General features: G+C 40.9%; 1 protein-coding gene across 2 annotated transcripts in view; it reads right to left on the reverse strand.

Moving 5' to 3' along the window:
- Positions 1-551: 551 nt before the first annotated feature.
- PPIL2 (peptidylprolyl isomerase like 2) overlaps positions 552-14,968 on the reverse strand; it is a 116,014-nt gene continuing 101,597 nt past the window's right edge. For both annotated transcript variants that reach the window (XM_037878449.2, XM_037878448.2), the window contains 5 exons: positions 14,539-14,595; positions 4,732-4,804; positions 4,503-4,565; positions 3,769-3,908; positions 552-2,221 (listed from right to left, as the gene is read on the reverse strand). In XM_037878449.2, the coding sequence (XP_037734377.1) occupies positions 2,128-2,221; positions 3,769-3,908; positions 4,503-4,565; positions 4,732-4,804; positions 14,539-14,595 (427 nt within the window). In that variant the 3' untranslated portion in view covers positions 552-2,127. The remainder of the gene's footprint in view (positions 2,222-3,768; positions 3,909-4,502; positions 4,566-4,731; positions 4,805-14,538; positions 14,596-14,968) is intronic.

The raw sequence follows: 14,968 nt of genomic DNA on the forward strand, positions 1-14,968 counted from the left end.
ATCTAATTCGCAAATTGTTATCCTCCTATTTTTGCGTTTATCTTTTGCGGTGTTGAGGAGTTTAAAAAGACACGGCTACGGTGAACTCTCGCAAAATGTATAAAAATGCCAGCCTGTAATGGAATTGGAAGGTACGCAGGGCAACCAGGTGGTACAAGATTTGTGAACTTTGCAACCATATGTATATTACAACAGTTATTAAACAGGAGAGCTCAGCAAAGATTTGCCAGGAAAAGGAGCTAGAAATTTTAGTAATACACAAAGAAAGTCAGTTTCAGGGAAATGCCACAATGTTTCCTGTGCCAAGATTTGGACACATGCTTATTCTGTTCAAACTTATACACTGCAAACTATTTTAAAACAAAAAAATCCCTATTCTTTTCAAGCTAGTTTGAACTTCCTATAATTTACAGAAAGTCATAATCATATCCAAAAGAGTCCAAAGATCTTTATAGATAGATCTGCTAAAGTATGGATGAATCATTTCCTTGTACTTTGTAATGCCATAGTCCTAGAAAATATCTGAATAAGAGCAGTCACAATGGCAAGTATTCAAAAGGAAATAAAAGCTTTTAATGAAAACATTTCACCAAAAGTTCAATTTTGTATAAATGCAGAGTTCTTTTAAAACAAGATACTGTTAATAGAAATGCGTTATTTACAAATCTGATTGCAAAAGCAGTACTCAGCTTCTGAGATGGAGTAAGGAGGGGATTTCTGCTAATTCAAAATGTATGGGAGGAGCAGTGGAAAAGAATTGTTCTGTAGGACCAGTACCTCACCTCTTTGGGCCACAAGGATGGTAACAAACAGAGGGTGAAGAATATTAGGAGGTTAAGAAGGTTAAATGCTATGGGCTGATACAAGTCACTTCTTCCTAAATTCTTAAGTTTGGAAACATCTTAATTTGTGTGTGCCTGGCTACTCTGGTAATTAATATATTTGGGGCTGATTCTGGAAGGGATTTAAGCAGCTGAGGTGAATAGGTACAGGGTGTGCATGCCCTTTGACATCACATTATCCTAATGAGGTCTCTCTCTAGTTGGACACTGTAAAAAGGAGGTATCAGATGGATGTGATTTCTGGGACTGTTACAAGCAGTTAACGAAAGCAGGGCTCTCTCTCTCCTATGAGAGCAGAACTCAGTCCTGTTATTCTGCAATGACAAGGACAGGTTTAAAAACTAAATCTACAATGCTGCTTCTTACTAGTCACTTGTCCCAAATGGAAGCTACACAAGATAAAGACAGGGTTCTGAACTGATACCTTCTGGCCTTTAGTCAGAGTGGCACTGATGGTGACACTGGAGTTTCAGTGGCTATGAGCAAAGCTGGCTACCAAGACAGAACAATAAATGGGCCAACATGGTGGCCTAACTGCTCGGCAGTGCCAAGTGGAGGCTCTGGATTAGGCTGCCAGTCCTGATCAGCTGTTTCCCAGGCTGTGGCAGGATTTGGTTGGCTGCAGACAGCCTGTTCAGGCCCATGGATTTATGTTGATTGCCAGCAACCTCTCAACCCATTAACAAGCAGTATGGATAGGCTCCAGAGGCAGTCCTTGGGCAGAATAAGGGTGGCTGCACAGGGCCTCAAAAAGGAAGGGAGGTGGAGAGAGGACAATAAGTGGCACCCCGGGGTTCCAGTAAAGAGCTTGGGGGAAAGACTAAAGCTAGGGGTACAGTGTCATCACTGATTTCCCCCAATTCACTCAGCTGGCATGGACCTGTCTCATCTGGAAGCGATTCCCTGAAAAAAGGAGCTCGCTCACCACCACGCCTGTTCCCTGAGCTCCTGTCCCGACGGAGATGACTCTGCTTAATCTGCCGAGCAGCGAAGTAGACAAAGAGGCTCTAGATAATCAACAGTCTGAAAGAGTAGTGGGGGTGCCCACTCCACGGCTGTAAAATCCACCATAACCCAGGGCTTCAAGGAAGATGCAGTTGGAGGAATGTAGCTCTCTAGAGAACAAAGCCGCATTAAGGAGCTTTTACAAAGCAGTGATTTTCTTCCCCACTAGAAGGGTGGGCCAGTGCTTTCCCTCCCCAGGACAGCCTGCCTTTCATGCCCCTTGGGGTTGGTGGGAGGCTTTTTTTTGCTGTACTGCTCCAGTGACAGGCTCTCCACTCTACTACCAGGAACTGAAGTCCCCAAAGCCTGTGCTCCTTTTCTCTTTCTTCACAGCTGCACTGGTTGAAGGCCCATCATCATCTGCTGTTCGTTTTCTGCAGCCAAAATGAAAACAAATATCAGTGACTGCTAATGTTAGCTGGCTAAAAGCAGCTGGATTCCTTTCCCTTCCAAGTGTGATATAGAATGGAGCTAGCCTGTCACATACAAATTACAGAGACGCTTTGGCTGCAGCACTGAGATGTGGTTTGCAGGGGTGTTGAAGATGCAGGGTTTTGGTCTAGCTCATTAAAGAGAGAGGGGCCACTTAAAATTTTGGAGATGGTTCCAGATTTGGATTTTGGACACTCCCGAAATGTGGAAGGGATGGGGGGGTTTGAATCTATGGCTTTGGTTCAGGCCCAGCACATAGGAACACAGGCAAATCCGAAAGCATGAGCCTTTTTGCTCACCTTCCTATGGAGTGCTTAGTGTTTTTAAAAGCAAAAGGATTAAAAGCAGTTCGCAGGGCACAATGCAAGGAGTATGGGGCTGTGTGACATTTCTCACTCCTCCTGGTGCTGCCAAATGCATCTTGATCCAGACCAACAGCAGCCCATGTTGCTATTCCTGGCATCTCTTGAGCAGAGCCTATGAATCATGCAGAAATTTACTTGATTGCCAGGTCCCATGAGGTGGCCAATAGGGATCAGACTGAAACCACCAAAGGTTTCATTGGAGACCAGTGTCACGCATGTTACAGAGAAGACTGCAGGGATGGAAGACATTGGGGAAAAAACCTCAGGGAACCAGTTGGCCACTCAGCATAGACTATTAATCTTGCAAACTTTCCTACATGTTTCCATAGTAACCACGGTGGAGCAGGAAAGCAATTTTAAGTTCAACTGAATTTCAGCACAATTTTAACAGAGGTGAACAGCAACACTTGTAGCTAAACTTTTAAAAGACCCAAATGATTAACAATGTACATGTGCTGGCTAAAATTACAGGACACATTTTCAACTGAATGGGCACCAGAATCTCCCAACTGCACAGACATACAGGCTCATCAACAGCCAAGGTCCATACATACAAATACATGCCTTTGCGGACACTACAATGTGACAGCTACGTTTGTGGGAGGATTTGGTAGAAGCCTGTTCAAAACGTAGAGGTACAAATTCCTTTTAATTTTCCAAAATAGTTGAAAAGCTGGGCCAGGGTTTGGCGCTCGCCCTTGGAAAGCTAAACTATCAACAGTACAAGGTATGTGCAGGGAAATGCTGCTTTAGAGTTCTTAGTAATAGCTGCAGAAGGGGAAACACAGAAGACTGAATTCAGGTTCTGTCCAGGAAGTGATGGATAGGCTCCTCAATAAAGATTATAAAAGTGTTTGTAACCACACACACATACATGCTGTTAATGATCAGCTGTGGCTTTTTAATCCTTAAAACAATAGGGCCAGACACTGACTGCTGTGATTGGTACATGAATGTCCCTAGCAAGGTCCATTGACATCAAACAAACAGCTGGTATGTGACAGTGTGTCCCATACAATACTGAGCCATAGGACTGGGTAGCATTAGTGCCACAGCGGAAAGGGGAGTTCCCAGTGCAAGAGAGCACAAACACTGAACAAAGCACCGTTGTGCAAGGGACTTACGTTGCAGCCATATTAATATACTTCCCAATGCCCTGCCGGTAAGTTTTGGGAGCCTGGCTCTCTTTCTTTGGCAGGACAGCCTTAGTTTTGGTTTTGGCTGCTTCCTCCTCTTGTCGGGCCTTCTCTCTCTCTGCAGAGATCTGAGAAAAATGAGTATTATTAGAGTATGTTACAAGAGATTAGTTCAAAGAAAAGGCGACCGTGTCTAAAGCGCTTTGTAGTTGCAAAGTACTATAAAATACTATCGCTGCCATGACTTACAGTGCATGCTTGGCTAACGGTGCCTCAAGGGGGCCACTAGGAGTGAATGGTCTATGGCCATCGCTCCATTGCAGGTGATAGGCAACTACCATTGGGAAGGCAGAGGTAACTCTGGGGGACATGGGGGAGCCTTTAAAAGTCTGGTGTATTATGAACCTTGCGCTGCTTTACTCTACGAACTACTATCCACTCCAACACTAGCATGTTTCTAGCAAATGAGACAGCCTCAAATTGCAGCTGTTCAGTCTTTGTTTGTAAACATAGGTGTAAGCACCCTAGGGGAAGACAAGAAAGGCATGCAACATGGGATGAGTATGATAACCCTAACCCTAAGAAATGGACGGGGCTACAGTTTAGAATTAAATATTTCTTTGCAAACCTATCAAACAGATGATACAGAGAAGTGGACGGGGCTACAGTTTAGAATTAAATATTTCTTTGCAAACCTATCAAACAGATGATTCCCTCCTCACCTGAGCATCTGCCTCTTCATACGGATCAACAAAAACAGTTATTGATTTAATTCGTATTTCCTCCTGGGAACAGAAAATTAAAATTAAAGGTACCAGAAGCTGCTAATTGGGTTTGTTTCATTTTCCTGAAGCTAACTTTTAAAAATAAGCAGTAACAGGGGACACATTCAGGGGACACACATGCGCTCCCTTTGTTTGGTGACCCTTTTGGTTTAAGTTTAAGTAGTACCTTGGGACGATCTGTTTTTGGATCGCTGTCCACATTCTCCATAGCTGTCAGAGCCTCAAAACCACCAACCACTCTAAAACAGAAGAAAGGACTTAATTTCCAGCTGTACCGATGGAACATTAACCACTCATTGTGGAGGGCGATGCGGCAGATGTTTCCCCTCAGCTTGAAAAGAGACAAATCCTTGCTACATGTGCTTAGCAGATATATAGAAACCCAGACAGTGAGTGTCCCAACATGGCCCTGTGGGCCAAAGCGAAGGTTTTAAAACCAAGATGAACATTTTTAAAGGAAGGAGATAAAATCAACACACTGGCGAGTCATTTGAGGTTGTATTGTGACAACCCCCTAAAATAGCAGTTGGGAACAAAGGAATTAATACTGGTTTGTCACAAATTATAACCCACCGCAGCAAACTGGTTTTGCTAGAAGATAATTACTTCTAGCATTATTAAAGACTTTCACTCTAACAACTAGCCCTGGATCTTTATAAATCACGAATAATAAAGGCCCCATCCAGCAAGGGACATAGCTACACACTTGGCTTCAAACACATAAGTATTCCTGTTGAATTCAATGGAACTGCTCATGTGCTAAAAGTTAAACACGTGCTTAAGTGTTTTTCTGGATTTGGGCCAAAGTGCAAGATGTAAAATAATCCAAATTCAGTCATCAGGAGGTTTTGATGAAAGGGAAGGAGTTAGTTGCCCTATGCACCCAGAAGCCTCCTGCTGATGAATTTTAGCAGTGTCAAATCACCTGTACTAAACTTTCACTCAGTGCTGGAAAGAGGCCAGACACTGCAAGGATGAAATCGAACTCCAGTTGTAGCTATATTTTATCAGTACCCAATTTATCGCTGTCTGACTTAAGTGCTGATCTTTCACTGTGGTGAAGTACGCGGTGTGCACACATTTAACAAGTCAGACTTAATGATATCTGATCAGAATAAAAAAGACTTCAATTTGTGAAGGCCAAATGCTGGATCAGTATGAATTGAAATGTGGGTCACTATGAAAATGACCGGACTTTGGATTCTACCATAAAGTCCTCTAGAATCAGCAATGTTGTTGTTAAAACTGATATTCAGAAGTGTGATAACACAGGACTAAAGTAGAATGGAGGGAGTCTTAATGGATGGAGATATCTTTAATGAGGAACAGCTGGGAGACCTACATAGAATTAATCTCAACTCTTCCGCTTGGGGGAAATCTGACAAAGTACAGACAATAGACCCAAATTAACTCTGTCTCAAACGCAGGTAATAAAGTAACAGACCAATATAGGTACAAACGCTTTTGCAGAAAGAAAAAGGTGTTTAAGAAAAGTTTCACTGTTATTCTAAAACCTGAAAAGCTCTAAAAAAAGATGGCATGACTCCATTAAAGAGATGCTCTTATGGAATTATACCATATAGGTACAAGAACACCTTAGCAATGTACTAGGAGCAATGTTATAATGAAAACCAGAACATTTCACACTGATTGGAGTGTTCCCTCCAAATCTAATGCTCTATTGTGTTCCTTTAAATTACAGTTCCTGCATGGAAACACAACCAGATCAGGCAGGGTCATGTTGAAGCTTTTACAATGTCAAGCTGAGCTGGGGAGCCGAGTTCTAGCAGAGTCTCTTTTTCAGTCCATATATAAAAATCTGGGGCCCATTTCAGTACTAGTGTTCCCTGCTCGGATAACTGGGTGTACTTGCTAACTTTACAGGTGCAATTTTGGAGGTCACTTTAAATCACACAAGCTGTTAGAAAAATAACATCACACAAACATCAAAAAGTATTCTTTGTATTGTGCTTACTAAGCTAAGAATCCTTCCTTTGACTTCAGTGGGCACTGGATCAGTATACTGTATGTACAATGGTTTGGTTAATGCTGCCTATGGCTGCTTCACTCAGAACTCTTATGGCTGTTTAGCTTTAAATGTTATAGACTTCCTTTTGTGCTGATGTGTTTTCTCACGGAAGGAAAAAGTTGGTCTAGCTACCACTCCATGTGGACAGAGGGAACATTTTTGGTAACAAGGCATTTGGACACATCATCATCATCATCACCACAAATTTGTCATCCATGTGAAAACGGCATCAATAAATAAGGAAAAAAAACTGCCTAGGTAACAAATAATTTACTTGTTTTTGTTCTTTGCTTCAGGCTAATTAAAAAAGCCTCTGAATCAAAAATATGAGAGGGCTTCTGTAAAAAAATATCTGATAACAGTTCTGGTTTTCTCAGGGATGGAACTTTTTAAGTAACTGTCACTCAGAAAATTGAACCATTTTATAGATTTAAGGCAGCTTTATGAATTAAGTCCAAATTCTTGTATACCTTGCATGAATTCTGTGCTCAGGAAGGCAAAATGAGCGTTCAGTTCACTAACGAAAATCACCATATAATACAGGCAAAACCACGTCTCCTTACATAATTCTCTTTTTTCCATATCATGGATTCTCTATTATAACCTCTAACACACCAGGCATTAGCTTAACCCCTTCAGATGAGAATGCCTCAGTCAATAAGTAAGTAGTATTAAAAACTACTTTCATGTATTAATATTCATGCATGGTGACATATTACATGCTTCTAATGTAATTTCTGTGTCCTTGCAGACCTTTGACAGATATTCAGTTCTAACCAGTTCTAACAAGACTTGAAGTCATTTGGGACAGCAACAGGATTTTCTTGATGCTGATATTATCACACTCTGTTTTTCAAAGAAATCGCTACCTGTTAGGGCAATTAAAATGGTTGAAATACTGTTTGGTGATGAAACAACTGTATAGCAAGCTGGCAGCCTAGTACTTACATTGTTCATACACTCCTTGTAAGGGTTACATGAATAAAATGCAATTGACCAAAACTAACTTTGTTTGTACTATGGGGATTCCGACGAGCAAATGTTTTTTCCTTATGTAAGGCCTTGTCTACACACAAACACTGTACCACTTTGGCTACACTGGTGGAGGCAAAGCAGGACAGCCCCTTAGTGTGGACCCAGTTATATCAGTATAAATGTGCTTATAGCACGATAGCTTTTTTAGTCCCATATAGAAAGGGAAATAAGCTATCCTGGTATAAAGCAACTTGATATTATTGTAACTGCATCCACACTACTAAACTATCCAAAAAACAAAAATAATCACATCCCTAACTTACAGTTACACTGATACAAAAACTGATACAAAAACTATGGCTAGACCAGGTACAAAAGGACAAGAAAAGTCAGATCCAGCCAGACACAGAAAATGACTCAAGCTAAAATAATTTCTAAATATTTGTGCAGCACAATCTTGCTACAATTATTAATTTTGTTGCTGCTGCTGCACTGCTTTACAAAACCTCTCCACTTCAGTCCTCAAGGGTCTTATCTACATTTTACAGTTAGATCCCAGCTTCACATGGCTGTTAAACAATAAAAATATTTATGCAGGCTAGAGAAGTCTCGGGGTTTTTTTTTTTTTTTGAAACTCTAGGTAGCACACAGGGGAAATCTTCCCAGAGTTCCACAGAGCTTCCAAAACCCTGCACACACTTTTGAGATTTTATAGCAGATACCCAATTTTCATCTCCTCCTCCTGGCTGATATCACAGATTCACTTATAATGCTGAAAATTAAACCAAACTCTAAAGATATGCTCTCTGTATTTTTAATTGCCCCTGAAGCAAACTTAGGATTTGATACAGAAGCGTTTTCTAACCAATAGTTCCAGTCATTATCTTCTTGTGTTTTCATGATAATTTAGAAGCAGCCAGATAGCTGAGCACTGGAAATCTCAATGAAATATTACCGTATCCCAAGGCTAGACATCCTACAATATTAATATATTTTGCTGGTATTTATGGAGCTTCATCTTTTGACAAGATGAATGAAAAATTAGAAATTTTCTGTTGCCAGTACTTTTTCAAAGACTGCGTGCCATTTCTAATGGAACTAGTTTAGACCCCATATCTGATCTATTTTTACATACTTCTCACTGGGGGGGAAATGGTGAGAGATTGTACTCCAGAATCCAAATAGCCTCAAGGGTTTTGTTCTTTTTCTGAGATCCATCACTGTGTTGCCCCAAAATTATTAAATGTATTGCAAAGGTGCCCATTAGCACTCATCCTTATGTAGAATCTACAATATTTAGAAATCTGCTACCATCTTTGTTATTAACTAGTATTGTTAAAGTCTGACTTGAAATAACGAAGTTTACCTGGCCTCGAGGGCAGGGACAGTTTATTACTTTGTGTTTGTACAGTGTTGAACAATGAGGCCCTGATTTTGGTTTGGGTCTCCGGATGTTACCATAATACCAATAATAAAAGTACTCATTACTGTGAGTACTCAGAATAATAAGCACTACATTCAGCAGTAAGAATTTACTTGACTAGACCCTTGAACTGTATCCTCAGTCTCATATGATTGTGTAGCTAGAAAACAACATGCAAGAATGCTACCACAGAGACAGTGGAGGGACCACTAATTAACTAGGAGCTCCAGTACTGAGATGAAAGCAGTACGAGAGAGATGAAAGCTGAAAGACTAAACAGTGCAGTATAAAGGGAAAAACTTTGAAATGGACAAGGAGGACTGGATCAATAACCTTCTGAAGCTTCCTTTGGGTTGTGGAACACCGAAAAAATCTTCCTTTGATCCTAAAAGCAAAAATGAATCTACAAGTTGCCATTGGGTCAGGAAAAGAGAGGCCTGACTGCTGAAATCTGAAAGGCCCTAACAATCGTTTGTACTGTGTAGCACCTAGAGGCTTAGTCAGGAACCAGGCACCATTGTGCTAGGTGATGTACACAGTCGGTGCCCGCAAGATCTTACCGTTTAAGACATCAGGCTCTCGGTTTATAAGAATGTCTTTTCGGGTCAGTCATAGGAGGCATATGAGTCAGGTCTTAGTTTACCATTATCAGTACATTTTTGTTTAAAATGCACTCCAAGACTTTTGCTTAGTCAATCTAGTGCCTATGTTAGGGGTTTTTCCTATTGCTTTTACTCTTCCTTGCTGACACTTAGTTTCAGACTGACTGGCATTCCAGCACTTTGGAAGAACTTTCATTGGATTTGCATTTAGTAATGAGGACATTAGTCTCTATTTGACAGGTTTCAGAGTAGCAGCCGTGTTAGTCTGTATTTGCAAAAAGAAAAGGAGGACTTGTGGCACCATAGAGACTAACAAATTTATTTGAGCATAAGCTTTCGTGAGCTACAGCTCACTTCATCGGCTGCTACTCTGAAAGGTTCATAACAGTTGTTTGTTCAGAGCAAGCACCATGAATATGAGAGACACTCCTTTATACGGTTTGGATCTTTGATCTGCAGAGACCATGAATTGGTAATCAGCCGGACAACGGTCCCCTACTCCTCAGGTTTCAGAGTAACAGCCGTGTTAGTCTGTATTTGCAAAAAGAAAAGGAGGACTTGTGGCACCTTAGAGACTAACCAATTTATTTGAGCATGAGCTTTCGTGAGCCGATGAAGTGAGCTGTAGCTCACAAAAGCTCATGCTCAAATAAATTGGTTAGTCTCTAAGGTGCCACAAGTACTCCTTTTCTTTCTACTCCTCAGGGAGGAGCTTCAAAAGGCTGGGTCTTTGCATAACTAGAGGTGGTAATTTGCATTCTCCTCCCCAAGTATTTCCTAGGAACTTCACTTAACTTTATTTGTCTGGCCCATTGTTTAAAATAATGCTTTGAAGTTCATAACACTCCCCAAGGTTTACATTGGCCACGTCTCCCGGCAAAAGCAGTTACATGTAATCCCATCATAATACAAAAACTTTGCATTTTTAATACAATGGGCTCCAAAGATACTTAAATTTAATTCAATAAGGTTTGTCCAGGGTATCCCAAGAAATTGCCATAGCTGTCACACAACAGCCAATCAATTCTGAAATAATACAATTACTTTTGATTGCTCCAGCCAACAGATTTTAGCCAACTGCCCTATACACAAGAAAAGATACTATACCCTCTCCCCCTCCTCTTGCATTCAGAGTTCTGCTCTCACAGAATTGCATGAGCAGCAGTGACATTACTTCCAGAAGAACAGCTTAAGCTCACTGTCCTCTCTGTATTGATAATTTTTATGCATGGGTCATGTTGTCGTGTCTTGTGAGCAGCTAGTCAGGAGCCAGCAATCTTTGAATCGTTATGATGGTTCTGCCTCTGACTTTGGAGGTTTCTTCAGCTCACACTTGATTTCAGAATTCATAGACAGGACATCATTGGAGACCTTGACCTTGCTTACTGAAGGTCAAACTATATGTCTGGATGCACACTGAGTGGCACTTACACTCATAGGTGGGAAATGTGATTGGGGAAAAAAAAAGAGGAGCAAGTGTACTGTGACCCTGATCATATTTCCTTTGTCGGGAGCACTCAGTGTGCCCCCCTGCCTCCTTACTCACCTCCTCATCCCAGGCTTAATTTGTCCCCCAACATGCCAGGGATGAGTAAATCTTCTGTGAAAAATGATATTAAACAAATATACAAATATCACTTTTCACAGTAGCAGACTTACTACCTAGCAATCTGAAAAAAATCGAAACATGCAAAGCACCGTATTTTTGTTTCTATTCTGTTTAGGTCCAGTAAAGAATAGCGATAACTGTACATTATTGTTATTACTGAGTCTGCAAAAAACCCCAAGATAAATAAATTACAATGATATGGACATGTATATATGTGCATATTTATTTGTTCTGCCTAAAGTTAAACAAACTATTTTAGGAAAAATTCTCAGAGCGGCCACCAGCAAGAGTTGGCGGCTGTCCTCTGAGGCTACCAAAAATTATGTTGTGAGAATCCCTGAGCTAGGGTAATGATATAAAAAGGAACTCAGAGGAATGTCCCCATGCAGTGGGCCTTCCTAAAATGCTTCTCATCCAGAAGAAAATGCCTGCCCCACACTGGGCAGAGATGGTAAATACCAAATGGTTTACACCAATTTGGGTTTTTCAATTAAATGTCTTACCAAGCAGTTAGAAGACAGCAAAAGCCATTAGTTAATTTTCAAGTTAATTACAGCATTTTTAATGTCAGGCAGTTCATTGCCAATTATCACTGGAGAGGGTAATTACTGAATTAATCTAGGCAACTCCACTGCAGCAGGAAATCCACACAGCCTATAATACACCTTCATTTGAAGGCACTGTCTCCTCTTCACTCTCTTTACAACGATTACATATACGAGGCAAAATTCTACCCTTAAGTACATACATGCAACCCTACTGGCAAAAACAGAAGTTGCATGAAGGAGGGAACAGCTGAGCGCAGAATTTGGCTCTCAGCATATAGTGATGTTCTTATATTGTCCAAAAGAAATAACCCTCAATTTCATGTTGAAGCCAGAAATCTACATAGTACACTCTGATTTAGAATCCACTAAAAAAGGGACTTCAGATTTCAGGGACAATACTCGAGTTACAACTGAAGTTAACTTCGCAGCGAAGACAAGCCCTTAGGTACAGGCAGTGCAGTTACTGTAGGAATATGTTCACTCACAGCTTTTAACATTAGAACTTGTTTAAGTGAGATAGAATGCTGGCCAGGAAACTGAAGTTATCCACTTTCGTTTCACAAAGTGATACAGGAGCTTTAACTTGTACCTGGAGGAGCCACTAGCAAGGCAAATGGGATACCTTGGCAGAAGGAGAGTAACTCAGGGAGTGCAGTTATTGCAGTGTCAGTATTGGGAACATTAACAGTCAGAAATTACTATTGTGCTAAGTGCCAACAATATGCTTGGCTCTACAGAACACACACCATGAAACCAATCCCTGCCTGAAAACTTACAATGGGCTACACTGGGAAGCCCAGTGGAAAATAATTTATCAGAGATACTGAACAGCTCTACTGTATAACATCTAATCACACTGAGTACTACATACATTTATTTTAAGCAGTTTTTCAAATTGAGTAAAAATCAAAAGTCAATAAAAGAAGTTGCAATAAAAAGAAAAAAAGAAAAGAAAAGAAAAAGCATAGGATTCTAAGGAACGATCAATGAAATAGTCTGATAAAACTGAACGTATCTACCACTACACTGACATGTTCATTTGAACAGCTTTACATAATTTAGCACCACCTATTATCAGTGCTTGCACCTGCAGCGATGGAAATAACGACATGCTGCACTTTCTTTGCCAATCTGCATTATATTCCTTGGCCTTTGCAATATTTGGGGTTTTGAATGGACTAGGACCATGGGAACACCATTCCACTCACAACAGGGAATGGTCCTTGGAGTTCCCCATGTTGATACTCATTGGGTTAATATTTTTACCACTGTAATTGCTGCACTTCAGGGCAACTGCACCTGTATTCTCCCTTGCAACTCTCTCAAGGGCACCCTCCCTAGGCTCCCAGCTCCTCAGCCATCATCTCTCTTGGGTAGATACCCACGTCTCTCCCTCCTGACTGGGGTTTGTCCAGGCCGCACAATTCCCTGTCTTCCAGGATAGGGTGTGTACTTTGCTCTCTTCCTAGAGGCTACACACAGCACAATGGCCCAAATTTATAAGTTAGCACTGAGCTCTTCATAAACAAGCACATTTATTCTTACAGTGAAAGCATTAAAAAACATATTAAAACAATAAAAACCTACACATGCTAATAAGCTTACCAGAGATCACTCCAACTCCAACTTCAGGCTCTGGTAGGTGTCAGTCCTTGAAAATCCACAATTGGGTTTTCCCCATGGTTACAAGTTCATAACTGTCTCAGATTCAGAATCAGAACCACCATGCAATCCTGCCTTTATACCACTTCATGTTCATGTAACAGGTGATCAGCAGACAAAGGTCCACTCCTTTGGGCATAGATTTGAAAGGCTGGGTTTTTGCATAACTGGAGGTGGGGAATTTGCAGCCAGGAAAAACTCTCCCTACATAGTTCCCAGGAAAACCACTTCACACTTTTTGTTCCAAAAGTCCATTCTTGTCTGGCATATTGTTCTCTAAAAACCTTTGAAACCCCAGGTCTCACATCTGTCACATCTCCCCCCTCAAGAGGTTACACATAATCCCAACCCACAATGACAAATAAATCATCCACTTAATACAATGGATCCCAAAGATACTTAAACTTAATTTATATGGTCTCCTAAGGATGTTGCAGGAAATTGCCATATCTGTCACAGTAATGACATTAGGATGCAAAATAAAGGGCGCTCAGAAGAGCTGGCCCTATGCAATAGCTCAGTGTTCTATGCCACCACATAGGAAACACTGGGTCACGACTGACCTATTGGTTGGCAGTTCCTGAAGTGATGAAGGTAGAGTGTTGAACAGGTAATCGCTTGTGTCACAGTGATGAGTGTGTAAATATTTAAAAAAAGAGAGCAAGAGTGCTGATTGTTCCATTCTTGACCATTCCTGGAGGCCCATCAACAGAAAATCTCACAATAATTTGGTTACTGATGATGATGAAAGAGTGGACAGGGAGAAAAATGATGGCAAAGGGAATGCCCGACTGGTGGTGGTGCTGGAATACCCACGACCTACTCGGGGCAAGAGGAGTGTGCTCTGCCACAAAATAAGTGAAAGGAGAAAAGAGACGTCAACAAAATTAGACATTAAAAGGCGTCCAGGTATCAGACCCAGAGAAATGTGCAGGAAATCAGCTAATGAGCATGGAAAGTAAGAGGAATATTTGTCAATTGAGGCCCGCAGAGATGAGGACAGAGTTTGCTCTTAAATCAGGATTTTGCTTCAAATCAAGTGTAAAAGTTACCAGACTCATCTCCATGCCTTGAAAGTACACAGGACATACTATATCCATGATGTAGTTCTATTCCTTCTCTTACCTTCCAAAAATGGTGTGCTTCTTGTCCAGGTATGTGCAGGAGCGAAATGTGATAAAGCTGAAGGGAGACACGAACATGACACTCAGAATATGACCCTTAAGATTCAACAATATTTTAAAAGCCAACTATGTTTAAAAAAATGTACATGGCAACCCACTATGATGAGACTTTAACCATCTCCTTTCTGTGGGGAGTACAATGAATGACTCTTACCATATTTTACTTTTTGTGGACTGTATCTGACAACAGCCAGTTCTTTACTCCTCATGTTTTGATACTTTTATTCCAGTTTCTCACACACAGTCCTATTTACCATTTTAACGAATAACTTATGCAAACGCCTTTGACTCAGCTGAACATCCCCTTCTGTGAACATTCAGATTTTAAGAATGCCATTGTAGGTTAGCAAGTCCTTATGGCTCCTGCTCCT

The sequence above is a fragment of the Chelonia mydas genome, chromosome 15, assembly GCF_015237465.2.
Source record: "Chelonia mydas isolate rCheMyd1 chromosome 15, rCheMyd1.pri.v2, whole genome shotgun sequence".
Taxonomy (NCBI): domain Eukaryota; kingdom Metazoa; phylum Chordata; order Testudines; family Cheloniidae; genus Chelonia; species Chelonia mydas.